At 42.1% G+C, this 17,575-nt stretch overlaps 2 protein-coding genes across 2 annotated transcripts; one reads left to right on the forward strand and one right to left on the reverse strand.

The window, feature by feature from the left end:
- Window positions 1-916: 916 nt before the first annotated feature.
- Window positions 917-10,661, reverse strand: LOC134467752 (glucose-induced degradation protein 4 homolog). The gene is made up of 6 exons (XM_063221647.1): window positions 10,269-10,661; window positions 9,701-9,760; window positions 9,199-9,306; window positions 5,262-5,363; window positions 4,005-4,135; window positions 917-3,546 (listed from the first exon to the last, which is right to left on the reverse strand). The coding sequence occupies exons 1-6, from the start codon at window positions 10,419-10,421 to the stop codon at window positions 3,483-3,485; spliced, it is 618 nt and encodes a 205-aa protein (XP_063077717.1). The 5' UTR covers window positions 10,422-10,661; the 3' UTR covers window positions 917-3,482.
- Window positions 10,662-11,154: 493 nt separating this feature from the next.
- atpaf2 (ATP synthase mitochondrial F1 complex assembly factor 2) lies at window positions 11,155-17,149 on the forward strand. Its single transcript, XM_063221644.1, has 8 exons — window positions 11,155-11,609; window positions 11,949-11,993; window positions 12,112-12,260; window positions 12,685-12,782; window positions 13,384-13,464; window positions 15,469-15,581; window positions 16,225-16,340; window positions 16,927-17,149. Exons 1-8 carry the CDS (start codon window positions 11,471-11,473, stop codon window positions 17,062-17,064), a joined length of 879 nt encoding a protein of 292 aa, XP_063077714.1. The 5' UTR covers window positions 11,155-11,470; the 3' UTR covers window positions 17,065-17,149.
- Window positions 17,150-17,575: the final 426 nt, after the last annotated feature.

Here is a 17,575-nt window from a genome sequence, read left to right on the forward strand (position 1 = left end):
AGCAGATAGCCACAAACTCCTCTGAAGAAAGTTGTATTTTGACTGTATCAACACAATGAGCCCACATGTTTGAGTCTGGCACTATGTAATGTGCCTACAGTAGCTTTTGAAATTTAACCTAAATATGCACATATTTCACGAGTTTTGGCTTTATATGCATAAAAATAAATACAATTCAGAAAACTTCCAATACAAAAAATCTTATATTGTATGTCCCTAATAACTTGGAAGAGTTGCATAGTCCTGTCTATTAATCTACATTTTTTTTGCATATCTAGGTCTGCCCTCTCGCGCGTCAATTGCAGTAAAATATCAAAATCAGGGGGGGAAAGGTAAGAAACTGGGGGGAAAAAATGAGACATATATTTTCTTAAAGTTCAATGACGAGGTTATCTTCCACACACCGCGCTCTTCCGTCTTGTTGGTGCGTCTCTGAAGTAATCTAGTAGTAGGGAATGGATCGCACTCAATTTTTCTTCTTTCTTGTGGTTTTATTTTATTTTAACTTTGCAGGGACTGACATGACAGACGTTTCGGCTGCACAGAGCCTTCTTCAGTGTCACTGAAGAAGGCTCTGTGCAGCCGAAACGTCTGTCATGTCAGTCCCTGCAAAGTTAAAATAAAATAAAACCACAAGAAAGAAGAAAAATTGAGTGCGATCCATTCCCTACTACTCAAAGTTCAATGACCCTAGAACACATTTCAACCAGTCTCCAAAAATTAACATTGAAATCCCACGAAAATACATAGGCTCTCACACTAAGGGCAGCGTTTCTTCATTTAAAAAAAAATATATTGATCATTTTATGTAAACATCTTGATTTAAGATTCTGAAATTGGTAACTGATTAGACTTAAAATCACACCAAGGCTTTTTACTTACCAGTATAATAAATAATATAGCTTACCACAAGTCAATATGCCCTTATACATTTAAATAAATGCTAAATAAACTTTACAACATAGTGATTCATTGAACGTACAGTTATAGACAAACAAGAGGTCCTATTCTGTGACCACTGACAACAATGAAAGAAAACAAAAGACCACATGGTTTGTTTAGATATTGTTTACTCTGTATAGCATTTTTTGTTCGGTCTCTCTGCCACACCACAACGCTTGGGATCAGGCGCACACAACACTCAAACTACCCCCCCACGCCCCACCCCCACCCCCGTAGACACACACACCCACACTCACATGCGCACACACTCACGCACACACACTTCATTGTCATTTGGACAGTTTTTAAACACAATGGCACCTTGTTTTGTAGGATTAAGCTCAGTGGCGACCTGGTGCTTTGTCAAAGGCAAGTAGACAAAATATCTCTTTTCGACGTGAGTAAAAGTAAGACATCTGCTTTACCACTCTTTTTACATTATAATAAAATCTGGCTGTGAAGTGCCCATGAACATGTCTTGACGCCGCGGCAAGAGGCTACTGCTATGTTGCATAGTTAGAAATGTTAGGGAGATGTTTGAAAATATATTTGTTTTTTTCTTGTTTGTTTGTTTTTTTTTCCCTCTCGTCTTCACAAAATGAAAATGAAACGTCCAGATGAGGTGTGGTGGGGGGATAGGAAGGGGGGGGCGGTGGTGGTGGTGGATGACTTGAAAGGGAGCCATGGCCACGTCTGTGATGCGGCATACTGCCCAAATCTGTGCAGCGCACATGCATTCTGCAAAATTACAATGCATTCTGGTTACCGATTTCTATCCCGAGTGCATTGTGATTGCGCAGCACTCATGTCATTTCTCACGAGAATGAATTACGATGGCCGGCGCAGTGTGTATGTTCATTTGTAACCAGAATGCATTGTGATTGTGCAGTGCACGTTTGCACTGCGCAAATTTGCAGCGCATGCGGCGTGACAAACTTGGCCCAATGTACGAGGGGAAAAGGTGTTGTGAAAAAGCACAATGTCATTGGCTTGTAGCAGCTACACAACAGCATCACTCCACGACCTTGTAGATGCCCCCCACCCCCCCTGACCTTTGACCCCATCCATTCCTACACACTCCAGTACTGCAAATATCTTACACCTTCTTCATGCCAACTCTTGTTCTCTCCTGCCATCGCTTTCACACTAAGCTCACACATATGTACACACACAAATATATATACACAAACAAACATCACACACACATACACACTTTGACTGATCGTGTATGATCGGTCGAGTCAAGGGTTCATTCCAATCACACACACCTGTTATCTCTCTTGTCTTGCATAATCATCATGCCAAAACGATGCCAAGTCCTTTGCAAAAACAAAACAATAAAGCAATACTGTTGAAAAATGTCAAAGAAAGCCACTCGACTATTTCCCTCCCATGACGAAGCTTATTGTTATAAACTACACTCTTAGAGCGTCCACACACCAGTTCCGACAAAGTACAGAGCACTGCTCTGCCAACGTTCGATCCCACCATTTTCAGTACAACCCCGCATACTGGCGCTGATTTCTGCATATGTCGGCTCCCGATTGGGGGAGAGCTCTATTTTTTCAGAGACGATAGTGCACCGCAGTGATGTCGGAACCGGTGTGCGGAGGCCCTTATGGACACCGGAGCCCATAGCAGGCACACAGGACTGTGAGGTCAATAATCTCTGTGCCAAGTCTGTCAGCCTATCTATCCATCCATCCATCCATCCATCCATCTGTCCATATGTTTGTTTCTTTGCTTGTCTTTCTGTCTCGTTGAGCGAAGAAAGAGGGGGAAACCGTCATAATAAAAGTCAAACTTCAGTCACCAGCAAAAAAAAAAAAATCTGAGGCAACCCAGGCCTCTTTCCTTATTCTTTTTCGGTTTCTGTAAAAGTTCTGTTCGGTTCTATTCTGGGTAAAAGATGTCCACAGACCACTAGCCCAAAAAAATGTTTTCTTCTTTTTTTTTTTTAAAGAGAAGAAAGAATGGGAGACAGACGGGAAAAAAAGTCGACGTCTCATATGTGGCGCCACCTGCTGCTTAATCCTGTGCGTAGCGCTGATGAGAGACAGCAAGAGAGCGAGTGATCTAAGGGAGTGCGAAATCAAGGCAGAGAGGGGGGGCGGGAGAGAAAAAGATGCTTCAGTTCAAAAACTCCACACGGACACCATCACTTCCAAGGACAATCCCATTCCGTCTGTCCACAGACTGTATGCAGTATGGATATATACAGTCTATGTGTCTGTCCTTATGCCAGTAAATCTGTCCATCCTGTCTTTCCGTCCATCCTGTCTTTCCATCCATCCATTGTCCATCTCTTCACTCATTTATTTAATTAATAATTATAATAATAATAATAAAAAAACAACATCCTAGTCTCAGGCCAGGGAACTGACACGCAAAGGTCGGGTAGCTTTAAACGCCGGTGTGGCTGTGCCGCTGCGCTGCCATGTCATTCAAGGAGTCAGTTTCGCGAGGAGGCCGTGGCCTCTCCCTCCAGTCAGTCTATGCTGGCGGGTAAGAGAGTCCTGTTTTTGGGGCCATTGCCAACGTCACCGGAACTCGTAGATGGCCACACTGTGTTCGGGGACGTGGGTGAGGTTCAGGGACTGATACCTGCAGATGACAGCAAAAAAAAAAAAACACACACACACACAATATGCACACGCATGATGAGAAATTACAGGGAGAGTCAGATTACTGGTACAATGTAAACTGTCTGCGTGTGTTCTGGATGTTCCAGATATTCTGAAACCAAAATCCATATGTGGAGTTTAGTCCACATAGTCCATATAACATGGCTTAGTTATTGGATAAAATGTGAGGCATCACGCAGTGAAATTATTACTTGGGATGTGAAGCAGCTTGTCGGCAAACCCCCAACCAACACCCCAAAATGGCTAGTGATGTTAATCTTACTAGCCAATCACACACACTCACTAATGGGTCAAAGGGGCTAGTAAATTGGTGTTTTTATACCAGCCAAACTGAAATTTCAGCAGCGTTTGGCCGGTTGGCTGGCCAGTTAGAGCCCTGGTTACAATGTTTGGCGAATCGCAAGTTCTCCATTTTACCATTCTGAACTTCTGTGGTAGTAGTAACCCTCTATGGTAGCCGTGGACTTCTGGAAACATATGTAGTAGAAGCCAGCAAATGAGGCACCGCTGATGTCTTTGATTGTGTGATCTGGAACCAGGAACTGCTCCTGTAAAACAAAAAGAGAGAGACAGTTTCACATGATGTTTGGTGTAATATGTTGATGATGCATGTGAAACGGGTGCCAACAAGCAGAGTTTTGACGGCATAACGCGAGTTAACTTTCCTCCCGAAGCCTCGGACAGATGTGACAGCAAGAGGGCCATTAGCCTGGACCTTCAGCTCAGTGATTTTGAACCTGTGCTCCCATGCCAGAGGGTTGCTTGAGGTCACGGGGTCAAGTCCTGAGTGGCAGGCTGCAGAGGACGACCTCAGTTACACTGGTGCTGTGACACTGATGGCAGTGAGGTTTAGCGGGGTGAGTGTAATGGATTCCAACTAGCAAAGTTTGGTGGTCCGTTACACGTGACAGATAAGACTATGTAGTACAAGGTCTACAGTTAGGACTGAAACGGCAGTCGGACTGGTGTGGTACTTTCGACTGTATCAGAATTATATCAACATTTAAAAATGTCTGGTCCTGCCGTGGCCTGACGGTAGAGCACTGGGTTACTACTAGTGTTGCACCAATATCATTTTTTGGCCCCGATACCCAACTGTGCAGTATCGGCCGATGCTAAAATATATATACAGTTTATGTATGAAGAGCTGCATAGGCTACTACTTGGATGTAACATCATTGACTAATATTGTCCAAAGTGAATCCAGTAGAACTTTTAATGCTTTTTAAATACTTCTGATATAAAATAACTAAGATCAAGGCTGCGTTGAAGTGCCATACGAGCATCTGTGAGGTATTGATGCCCACCGATACCGATGCTGTTGGTACTCGCCGATACCGATGCCATTTTTGTGCCGTATCAGGGCCCGGACGATACTGGCATCGGTATCGGTGCCACACTAGTTTCTACGCCAGTTATTACTTCTACTTCTCACTTTTGCAGTGGCAGTTAAACCCGTGAGAACGTAAACAAACGTTCTATGAGCGAGTGGCGAGCAAGCGTGTGAGCTAGAAGCGAGTGACTAGTAGCTAGTGTGAACGTAGCTTAAAGAAGGCACTGCATCATGAGAAGCGGTACAACCAGAGGACAGCAGAGGTGAACAATAAAGACATGAATGAAAGATAATGGGGGTTGTTTAATGCAGACCTGCCTATTTGGAGCTTCCGCCCTTACCTTCCATCTCATGAAGATGTAGTCACTGTTCTTGAGGTCCTCGTAGTCAAAATCATCCGAGTTGAAGGTTTTTGCATACTGGTAAAAGGCTTGGAACTTGCCCTGTGGAGGAGACAGATTTCCATTAAATAAAGCAGGCCAGTAACAAATGTACACGCTTTTACAAGGAAATGATGTACAACACATGCAAACAGACAGCCATGAACAAGGAAACAGGGGGTGGGGGGGATGTACACCAGGTTAGGTGAACCTTAAGGTAGTTGTAAATCAGACATCTTATAGAGAGAGATACTTCATTCTAGTTCTTTTCTGGTATCCATGTGATGTCAGGTGAACGCCCCTATAGGAGACCTTCGGTTAGGAGAACTTTGGGGTCTTGAGGTTGAGAATAAATGGAGTCCCCATAGCGCTGTAGATGGCGGTAGCGCACTTCTTGTGCAAACACCTCAAAAAGAGAAGAAGGAGGTGACAACGCCCCCTTAGGAGACCAAATTTGACCACATCTTTTGCATTGGGTGGGCGGGGTTTGAATCCTCTTTATTAATCCACCCTCTTTGGGTAAACAATCTAATAGAAAAGCCTGGAGTCCCTATTACCTTAACTAAACGATGCCTGTAGGCTATCAATTAGTAGGCTTACCACTTCTTGTGGGTTAACTAAGCCTGGTTTATCGCTGTTACCGTTATTGAAATAACCCCCATGTGCTGAATTACAGGATGCTCCTTTATGTTGTTTTCATGGAAAACAAAATGTATTTGACAGTGTGGTAGGGACTGTATACATAGACGCAAATCTGATCCTTTCATTCAATTTCACTGTGCTGCTCCATCGCTTTTCGCTTTTAAAATACAATCTCAGCACATTTGATCCTCTACACTGCAGTTAAAACTCTTTGCATAATGTCAAAGGATAGCACATTTTTATAGCAAAAGGCAGTCTTTGCAGACAGCTATAAAGCAAGGCTGTTTGAGCATACTTCTGCCCAATAGCTTAAAACACACAGCTTTTTGGCTCAGAGGTTGTACATCTCTTTATTATTTGATTTTGATACACAGACTGGAAATCAGTTACCAAGACACACTGGTTTATTGTGCCGTATTCCTCTATGAACATAAAATTACACAACAATTACATTAGATTTAGCATAATCCGCAAGGATTTACAGACCAAAAGAATCTATTCCAATGACTTATGCAAAGGGTGTGAACAACAGACAGGCAGGCAAGCAGGCGTAGCATTTTGGTTACTCATGACATTGTGGTTCATAGGGAGATTGAATTATTTTGAAAAAAAAATAAAATAAATAATAATAATGATAATAATAATAATATTTGCGAAGACAAGTAGAAGAGTAGAATAACAGTTGCTTTGCAATGACATGATTTCATATGCTGCAAATGGACTTCTCTCTAAATAAAACCCCATACCTTGTGGTACGAATATGGCAGTATTTGGCTCAGTCAAGGTGATCTTTTTCACCATTGCTTGGTTTGTTACTTTGTTATTAACTGCCCAACTTTATATCGTAAAGGACATATTAGAGTAAAGTACTTAATGATATTTTCAGGATTGTCGTTCTTTCAAGATAAAGAGTCCAGAGGACGGGGGAAAGGACAGCACAGGAGGAATGACGATTCGCACTGAGCTGCCTTGACAAAGGCCTGCATCCCTCGAGTGGCCTTCTAGTTCTAGCGATCTGCTGTTGAAGTCAATGTTAACCTTTTTTTGCAAAGTCCCCATTACAAAGCTGTTACTACCAAAATGGCCAAGTACTCACCTGCTACATACAACCTTTGTGAATACTATAGCAATGTTATGATGCAATTTTGAGTTTTTTTTGTCAGCATAGAGTGAATAAGGCCATCAATGGGCCCGTCTGCACTAATTGGCTACATACAGAACCCCAGCCTGGTTAACAGTAGGGCTGTAACGATACACCCAACTCACGATCCGGTTCATATCACGATTTTTGACCCATGATTTGATACACCCAGCGATATTTTCATTTACCAACAATATAAATGAAAAAATGTAGAATAGGTTACACCTGGCTACAAAAATTAAAAGAAGTTTATTATAATGATGGTAATGATGATTTGAGGCTTAAAAGCACCATAACCTCATATCATGTGGTTGTTTTCTGGACTTAAGGATAACAAAACTTTGAAAGGGTGTGTCACGATTCTGCTTTCTTGCACCGCGAGACAGGTTCATGGCTCTGCAGATCACGATTTCTCTGTTCGATACAATATCGGTACAGCCCTAGCAAAGATTCTCTGTTCTGTTTTTCTGCTATGTAAAAAAAATGAAAAGAAGAAAAGAAGAACCCGAGTGCGATCCACTTTCACACAGGGAAGAGCGCAGTGTATCTGAACTAGCCTACTAATACAATATTTGCGAAATTAATAGGCTAATGTCCGAGTTAACCAGCCATCTCCGCTAACTTTTGCCCTGCCTGGCGCAACCTGCATTTCGTTTAACAGTTGACTGGATGAGATGATGCTGAAGTGTCATGCAACACAGACTGCTGCAAAGAGTAGCCTATTGAATAAAGTCTATAATAGGCTCATTTAACCTGAAGCAGTAGCCTAACGTAGGCTATGCATTTGCCACCCAACTGTTGTCATTTATTTGCAGTCATGGTATTGTGTCTCACTAGATTTAGGCTATAAACCCGTGGACAGGCTACTTATGGACAGCACTGAAACTGAAACGTGCAGAAATGAACATCAAGCTTTTAATAATTTGCCGAAATTAGGCTACTATTTCACAACAGACGTGCAAAGTAGACGTGAACTAGGGCCTGCGATGTAACAACAACATAACACAAATAAACGTCAATTAATGCCGTGCTCCTTATCAACCGCTCCTGTTTTCACGCAAAGCAAATATTCTGCACCGCTTGTCAATCATTCTTGGCATTCCATGGCAGTGGCCCGCACTAGATGGGACACGCGTCAAACAAAGTCGATTTTCTCTGTGAAAAATTAATTCTGAGATGTAATTTAAATTTTCAGAATGTAAAGAAGGCATGTGGCTCGCAAGATATACAATTTTTAAATCCATCGCTCCGCCCATGAATTAAGGCATTGGTCGTATCCGTGGAAAAGTCAGATTCGCCCATAGGCGCCCATTATAAAAGTCTCCTATCAGGTCTCCTAAAGGGGCGTGGCCGACGTCATAAGTGAAACAGGAAGGAACGTCGAGTTGGCCGTCTCTGCATTAAGAACGTCTCTGGCCCTAGTGAACGGACAGTATTGCCTGGCGAGTTGGTCTAGGCACCAGCCCCTACTCACCAATCATGACGCGAGGCACTGGCCTGGGCCCACCAATCACGGCACAGAGTTTCCCCCCGGTTGTTTTATTGGTCATAGGGATGGCCAAGTGAGACCATTTTAACCATAATGGCAAAGGCAAAGATAGTCAACTATGGAAGACCAAGACAAATCAAATCACGTCTACCCAATGCAAAGGAGTGTGCTCAAGTCCAGTCTCCTAAGGGGACGCTGTCCTCTCTTTCTTCTTCTCTTTCTGTGGCATTTAGTATCGGCTTCCATAAGATGTGTGCTAAAGGCATCTACAGCGCAATGGGAACTTAAGGGGCGTTCCCCTGACGTCAAATGGATCCAGAGAAAAAAATATGGGCTTTGGTTTCTACCTTATCCACAGACTCTGACAAGGGTTTGGTTCTTCCTGCAGCCCTCAGCTTTATGAACCGAGCGATTCCAGACTAATATGTGTTATGTATCGGTCTGGCTCACCAGGTTAGTAATAACCATATCCTCATCTGTTACTTCAGACCATTGGTGATGTCACAACAATGTTGTTATGGTGTAGTGGAGCTTTTGAGGGCCCATTTGCAAAAATAGGCTATGTGTGGTATACAGAACCCCCCACATCTAGAAGAAAGAAAAAGCCAGTTAATCAGCATCCTTACCCAATGCTTCCTGTCCACATCTTCATCTGCGTCCCATTTCCGTGTCAGAAATGGCCGCTTCATACTGATTATCTCCCCAGCAAAAAATGTCGTCAGCATTGGGTATTCCTGCAAAAAAGCATGCATGGTATTCATATTATGCATTCTTGAAACAACCTTGGGCGTTACTGCAAAAAACATGCAAGGTATTCATATTTTACATTCATGAAGCAGCCTTTGGGTACTCCTGCAAAGCATGCGTCATATCCACATGCACTCTTCAGTGGCATACTTCGCTGGATGACAATCATCACACACCCAATGAAATTATTGCTTGGGATGTCAGCACAACAGGGTACTCACAAATTAAACATGAGCAAACAAAATGTTATCCTTATCCACTGAAATGGTAGGTGATAACATTAGAACACAACATTGTATGGCTAGCAGTTTCAAGGACTACAAAATCACTTTCATTGTCCAGACAGTCATTTCATATAATATCACAAGTCCTTTAGCCCACCTCTGTAAGTCCTTTTATCTTCAGGTATCCGCACAAATAAGAATCTTCTATGGTAACATGCTGGAAGACAAAAACAGAAGTCAATTTTATTTGTGGTGGTATTGAGCGTCATTTCTCACTGGTAATAACAAGGGGCAGAAACATGTCACTCTTTTTGGGGAACAGAATACCATTTTGGTATGAAATAAAGACATACAAATGCTACAGTCACTAGGTCGAACATAACCTCATTGAACAAATGCCTCATGTAGAAATCCTTATTGACGCGATAAGTAATTAAAACTGAATGTTCCATTGATGGCGCGAGAGACAACCAACAGCTTATATTTCATTTCACTGGGCAAACGGACAACCACAGGCCGAGGTTGTTGTGGTGCGGGAATTAAATTTGGACACCAACAAGAAGCTGGCAGAAGGTTTTCCCCTGCTGTCAAATTTCGTCTGGTTGGTGCTAAGTGCTGAGCAGACACGACATTCCATGTCACAGAGCGCACTGGCACAAGCTATCCTAGCAAAACAACGCAAGGGTCGGCTGCCCTTTTTACACCAGTGGAGAGATCAACGTTACCTGTAATACAACCTCAACATCATAGGAATTCCCTTTGCTCTTCTGATATCCACGGAATTTGGAACCGCTGTACAGTAGCGATGTAATTACACCGGGCTGTTGAGTGTTGATAGGGGGAGGAGGGATAAGCGAGGCCGAGGACATGAAGGCCATGGAGGTGTTGCTAGAGTGGCCAGCGCAGACCGGCTTTACCGTTAGTACGCAAAACACCAGCCGCTTTGGTTATAGGTCCCGTTGATGTTAACGACTTACGCACTCTGAAGGACTGCGAAAGCCATTCCCAATACAAAATTCAACTGAAACGTTCGGTTAGTTCGCCAAGTTACGTAGTCCCGAGTTGGGAAATGGGCGAAACCCAACGCAACGCCATAAGGCAGCATGTATCTTCCTTATTAGACGAAGGAGTTTGCTGCTTTAAAGAATTCGTTCTTGATTGGTTTATTTCCCGAAGTGCTTCCTGGGAATGTTAGGCATTGTAGTTTTTACAACCACGGGCACGCAATCTGTCAAATATCCTTTGACAGTTGTTGTTTAGAATGCAATTAAAATGCACTGATTGTATTTTCTACCACACAGGACAAATACATAACAAAATTATGAAATAATTCACTGAGAAATTTGCTAGGTAGGCTACCTTGTTTATATTCATTGGTCCGAAAAATAGATGCATTTCTATGACATTTTAATGAAAATGCATTCCATTGAGGTGGTGTTAATTGTGAATAAAATGAATGAAATACAAGTTTGAAGCGCACTAATTTCGTGTAACAAATGTCATCATTTTCTGTAGCCTACTACCTTTCTGTAAAACCATACAACAGACCTTGCGCTTTTGCAACTGCGAAAACAACACTTCCCATGTTCCACCTGGGATGTCAAAGTTACTTTCATTCACTTCCGGAAGGTCACAAGCATGGCTTCGCGGAGGTGACTGCTGTCGAAATTTGCAGTGGATGCAATGTTGTTGACATAATTCTTATTTTGCCATTCACCTCAAGTCAAATGTTTTCCTCCTACTACCGAGGATAATGGTACAGTAAAGAAATGCTCATTTCTCTTTCCGTCATTTGCTGGTCAGCAAATTGACCAGCTCAATATTAAACCAGCTACACAGCAGAGTACTGCAAGGACGATTGAATCTAGCAAGCAAGTAAACTACACTGTCCCTTGCGTTATTTTGGAAACCTGTTTCGCACATTTCCATGATGCTGCGAAGTCTTGTGTCCTTGCATTGTCGGCTCGGCCAGACACTTGCGTTTCCTCAGAGATATCTTGTGCAGAGACAGAAAAGTCTTGTCGCCAACCTGCAGAGTGCAAGATGCTACGGGCTGGCAACGACAGGTAACCTCACTCTATTGGTCATCTCATATAATCTCATGTAAATGTCTGAAACCACAATATACTCAAATGAAGGCTGACGAATGAAAACAAACTTGAAACTGGGGAGTGGGTGTGAGGTATTGATGGCACCTTTACCGTTGTTACTCTAATTCACTGACTTCTATAGAAGTCTGTGCTCTAATTAGTTGTTGTTGTCAGTGACCAAACATCTCTTGCACTTGAAGGTGAATGTTGGGTATTCACGATCTAGTGTGCAAAATGCAAACTCGAATCATGTAGTGATGCATTCTAACACACATGTATTTCTATTCTTTTCCTTCACATTTCCTGCATCCACAGAGCGAAAGAAGTTCTATGAAGATGTTAGTATTTCACAGGGTGAAGGTAAACACTATTACATTAACAAAGTCATATACAGTAGCATAGGATCTGTGCTTTGCACTGGTGAGGGACATTTTCGATTGTGTCCATATACCCTCCTGAACAGTCTCTGTCCCTACAGGTGGACTATATGAGATCAACCTGGATCGTCGTAAATTGAAAACCCCGAAAGGGACACTCTTCACTGTCCCGAACGAGGCCCTAGCCATAGCTGTGGCAACAGAGTGGGATGCCCAGAAAGACACTCTCAAGTTCTACACCATGCACTTGGTAAGCCTGGTCAACAAATGCAACACATTTTTAGAAGTTACAACCAAATCTCAGCAATGGGATACAATCATTCAATCATTTCAGTTCATCCTTCACACCTGAAATAGTGTTTACTTATATCCACTCAGCGCAAATTTAGTACAACAAAAGTAAGACCAGACGAAGCAACAGGGCTTCCATTTTGATGCTTCAACTGACAATATATCCAGTTGTACAGTAGCTTACAACTTAATTCTTGGCCCGGATGAGTGAGCTAATTTAAATAAAATTTAAAACCTGGTAAACATGAACAAAAGACTGCATCAAATTATATTACGAAGCATTAGCGATATCTGTTTTTGTATTCTGTAAGGAGTAACCCCATCGCTCCATCACAGATTTTTTTTTATTGTATTCAACATTCTTGTTCTTTCTCTTCCTCTAGACAACTCTGTGTAATACGGCCTTGGACAACCCCACACAGCGCGACAAAGACCAGATGATTGCAGCGGCTCTGAAGTACTTGGAGACAGACACCATATGGTAGATGTACTATATTTTTCTTGCTCGAAGGAATTATTCGCCACACACCAGTGCCGCCTGATGCCGTTCTGAAATAATTGCATTGATTGATTCTATCTTTATTTTATTATCTACTGTAGGGATAATTGATCTTTTTGGATTATATGAGCCACATGTTCTATATACTATACTTAATGTCCATCAGGAGCACTGGTTGTGGTGGAGTTTATTTTCTTTTTAGTTTAGTTTATTTGGTTTATTTCATCAGGGACCATGTGCAAAGTACATTAATTACATAGTAATTGTCATTAGCTATGATATTTACACACAACTTCAGAAAGGGAATGCAAGCTAGATGTCTCTCGGCAGCCATGGTCAAATCTTATGGTTAAGGAGCTGGTGTTGAAATCAGAGGGGGTTCTAGGTTAAAATCCCATATCACCTATGGCTGAAGTGCTGTTGAGCAAGGCACTCAACCTCTGATGTCTTCAGGGACCGTAACCAATGTCCTGCACCTAAAATAACTAGGTCACTTTGGATAAAAGCATCAGCTAAGTGTAATAGTCATATTATGTCGATAACTGAACATTAAAAAAAGGCTGATTCCTTTGGTTTCATTCAGCTATAGGGTTGAAGACCCCCAGGCCCTGGTTGAGCTCCAACAAAATGAATGGGATCCAGTGATGGAGTGGATTGAAAAACGGTAAACAGTTGTTTTGTCTCTGTGATAGTGAATATAGCCTTGGTTAACATGTAATGGGAAAAGTGCAAGTTCGTTGATGCGTTTTCATCGCCAGCATTTCAGCCTCATCAAAACCCAAAACGTTTTATTTGAATGTGAGAATGTAATGAACCTTCTGTGTTGATCACAGTCATAAACAAAGATTTTCTTAAGTAGATCAAGATAAGTCATCTTGATTCATTTCCGGGATCCATTTCACGTCGGGTGAACGCCCCTTTAGGAGACCAACGAGTTTGAGAATAAATTACGCCCCTAGAGTAGGCCTACATATGTGTGGAAATGAATCCTTTGATCACCGCAATTCCCTTAGCGCTGCACCTGGGATCCCTCAGCCCCTTAGATGGCGATAGTGCACAATCCATGTTGCTGCCACCAAATGCAACGGACAGAGAAGAAGAATGGGGGACAACGGCCCATTAGGAGACCTGACTTTAGGCACGGACGCAACCAAGCATAAAAATGCTTGATCAACACGAGATCAGCTCATTCTCATAAAGGTGGGGTTGAATGCTTGGCAAACAAGTTGGACAGTTTTTTCTAACGTGATTTCCCAAGACATAAAAAATGCTGCTTCCTACTTGAAGCAGCGAGTGAACTGCCTCACAAGCATGTGGGCTACACCTGCAATTCACGTCAGATTGATGAATGCCAATCACCGTGGATTACCGACGGCATGGAGGAGGTCTTCTACCCAGCACTTGCTCTCATCTAACTGCTTGGCTGCTTAGCCAAAACTTTGTTCCCGCGATGGTTTAACGCCATGCGACATGACTGCGGCGCAGAGGCCACCCCCATATGCTGCGTCGCGGACAGAAATTCTAACCGGGGTGCTTCATGCGGACACAGTGGGCATGCTCGCTGCCTAGCAAACTTGCTGCCTGGCAGAAAAAACGGCATCACGAACAACCTTATTGGCACGTTGTTTTTGCATTGGGTGGGCGGGGTTTGGGATATCTTGGTTTGATGGAGTACCGTTGGTCATAAATACAAGCAGTGCTAAGATCATTAACCCATTTTAGTGTAAGGCACCTGCAAAAAATGTCTGCTGTATGCCTAAGCCCTTTTTGGAAAAGTTGCCCTCTGCCTATGAAAACCTAAATATCTCAGCTTCTGAAGCACATAACATGAAACTAGAAATGCACTTAGAGAGTGCAGACCTCCGAAAAGGAAGCTGTTTGATAGAACAATTCACTATGTTACACCCTATTTTTATTTTAAGTCTTTCTGTGTTCTTTTTGTGGAGTTAGAGACTGGAATGTCAAAATATGCCCTCAGTCACTAGGGGTGTCTAGATTTCTCTACATTTCTAGACTTCTCTAGCAATGGTGAAGAATCTTTCAAAAAACATTGGTTCCGGTTCGTGATCCGGATCACCACCAGAATTGAATCACTTGTTCCTTGGGTCATTTCCACAAAGTTTCATCCAAATGAGTTCATAAGTTTTTGAGTTATCCTGCTGACAAACAGACAGACAAACAAACAAACAGACAGACAGACAAACAAACAAACAAACAGACAAGCCAACCTCCTTGGCGGAGGTAATGAGTTGCATTTAAAAGCTAGGACCCTCATTTGCATTAGAATGGTTTCATTCAGCTCTAACATACCCATATCTTTCATAAAAAAGCTAAAATCTGAATGCAACGTATATGTCGCTCCAGGCTTCAAAGGTCAAACAACGTATACGTAGCATCAGGCTAAAATGGGTTAAACCAGTGTGTTGAGACTGCTGCATGAACATGTGACAATATAAATTCTAAATTAGGACTCTGATGAAGACGCTTGTCGAAACGCTGGTCTGATTGCACTGATAAAATAAACACCAAAAAATAGTCATCCGTGTGGCACCAGATTTTTTTCCTTTTTCCTTATGATTTAGTCCTGCTCTGGTTGCACTAGATTGTTAAATTAGAAGCGCGGAGTGCATATTTCCTTGGTTTTATGAATTATGTTCTATTGTTTCAGGTATAATGTGGTTATTGGTTCATCGTCAGATATAATGGGTCCACAAATCCCGGAAGAGACGAAAGAGACGTTTCGCCAGCACCTCAACTCCTATAACTTCTGGGCGTTGACAGGTAGGCTCAGGGTTCCTTCCAATACCTAAGCTCCCATCCTCTCCTCATGCATGTGGCCTGGTAATACAAGGCAAGGCGTCATTGACGCTGGAAGTTTTATTCAGCATCTCACAAAATTCAATTCACACGTCCTATGTTTTGCAAATTTGCTATTGTGATGTTAAATGGGTAAAAGTCTTCCAAAAGTTGTTGAACCTAGGCAGACAGTGGGGGATATTCTATTGTTTTCTCCACGGAGGCAGGCCCGTCTGTCAAGCATGAGACCACAACCAAAAGGAGAGGACGGGAGGTTAGACATTGACAGGTTGGCTCAATGTTTTCCCACAGTGACTTGTTTTGACACCATTGCGCCATATGAGGGCGCAATAATAACAGTATGCTAACAGTATACAAAATATGTGTATGTCTACATGCATACACACATACAGACAGGCACACAGGGCCATAATCATAATGTGTTCTTTCCCCCTATTTTTTAGATTATGATGTGAGTCATATCTATTTATTATGTGACTTTCAGACTTGTGATCACCTAACTGAAGTCTGTATTGTGCTATTTTCTGTTATACATGTAGTACAGTGGTGCACTGTGACTTCCATAGTGCTGATACATGAGTCGCATACTGTCTTATGTCACTTACAGGCTTGGAGTATGTCATCACCCAACTGAAGTCTGTAATCCTGGCCTTCGGGATGATTGACAGATACCTCACAGTGGAGCAGGCCGTGCTTCTGTCACGCTTAGAGGAAGAGTATCAGGTAGCCTTTTAAATAACTTTTTTGGCAAGGTAGTTAAAATAAAAGACATCATTATATGCACAAGTTTGATAATGGAAAGTATGTACTCTGTATTATCTATTATTTACTATCTTTGACATTTGATTAGATTCTGTGATAACCTTTTTCTGTGATCTTATTGCCTTATTGTTTTTACACTCAGTTATCACGTCTTACTTTTCGTTCTCTGTTTTAGCCGCTCTGCTATTATTTTTATTCATGCAAGTTGTTGCATTGTTTTTATTCTTTCATATATCTGATGTCTTTATTTTATGTTCAGCACATTGGGCTGCCTTGGTATGAAATGCACTCTATAAATGGGTCAAAGACGTCCAACATGAAATTGTCCTTCAGTGTGACGGATACTTTTGCTTACTGTAAATGCAAAAAAAAAAGTTTTTTTTTAATTATTTTTTTGGCTTGGCTTTCATGCATTCAAAATCATGTTTTTCACAGTTACAGTAAGCAAAAGTGTCCGTTAGCAGCACTGAAGGACAATTTCATGTTGGACGTCTTTGACCCAAATAAACATTACCTTACTCACTGCCCTCTCTGCTCTGCTTTCCAGATACAGCGCTGGGGTAGTGTGGAGTGGGCGCACGATTATGACCTGTATGAGTTGCGGGCGCGCACGGCAGCCGGTACACTGTTCGTCCACCTGGCATCCGAGAGTTCCACCGTGAAGCGCAAACTCCTACAGGACTGACCTGCCTCCTCCTTCCCGCACCTCTGTGGGTCGAAAACACAACGGGCAGATATTGTAAATAAAGTGACTTGGTTCTTAAAGTGAATTAGCCTCGTTGTCATTATTTTTAATCCTACAGGGCCTATAAAAAGTCTACACAAAGGCATTTTTGACCAGTGGAGTGTAAACTTTTCACAGGCACTGTAGGCCTGTATTGCTGTCTTTTTTTCTTCACACAAATGAAAATGTATTCCAGTTGACAACATTTCTTTTTTTGCGTGTTATTAAATATGCAGAAATTTAAAATGGTGAAAGCTGTTCGATGTTAACATGAGTATGAGAAAATACTAGAGCTGGACAAGACTCAACCTTTGTTGACGGTCACAACAAAAGACTTGCCTGTTAATTCTAGCCTACTGAAAGCCAATTAGTTTAAATTATTCTAATGCTTGGGATTTCTGTGTTGACCATTAACATTGCAAAATCTGGAATTACTTGCACACACGCCCAGTTATTTGTTTTGACTGTGTTT

The sequence above is a fragment of the Engraulis encrasicolus genome, chromosome 17 (genome assembly GCF_034702125.1).
Source record: "Engraulis encrasicolus isolate BLACKSEA-1 chromosome 17, IST_EnEncr_1.0, whole genome shotgun sequence".
Lineage (NCBI taxonomy): Eukaryota > Metazoa > Chordata > Actinopteri > Clupeiformes > Engraulidae > Engraulis > Engraulis encrasicolus.

What these genes read in the sequence shown, in the direction of transcription:
- LOC134467752 (XM_063221647.1), bottom strand. Translation starts at nt 10,421, where the DNA reads ATGGCCTTCATGTCCTCGGCCTCGCTTATCCCTCCTCCCCCTATCAAC. An exon ending in ATGTTGAGGTTGTATTACAG is followed by an intron (nt 9,761 to 10,268) that starts GTAACGTTGATC and finishes TTTGTCTTCCAG; the next exon opens with CATGTTACCATAGAAGATTC. An exon ending in AGATAAAAGGACTTACAGAG is followed by an intron (nt 9,307 to 9,700) that starts GTGGGCTAAAGG and finishes GCTTTTTTGCAG; the next exon opens with GAATACCCAATGCTGACGAC.
- atpaf2 (XM_063221644.1), top strand. Translation starts at nt 11,471, where the DNA reads ATGATGCTGCGAAGTCTTGTGTCCTTGCATTGTCGGCTCGGCCAGACA. An exon ending in AGTTCTACACCATGCACTTG is followed by an intron (nt 12,261 to 12,684) that starts GTAAGCCTGGTC and finishes CTCTTCCTCTAG; the next exon opens with ACAACTCTGTGTAATACGGC. An exon ending in GCTTAGAGGAAGAGTATCAG is followed by an intron (nt 16,341 to 16,926) that starts GTAGCCTTTTAA and finishes TCTGCTTTCCAG; the next exon opens with ATACAGCGCTGGGGTAGTGT.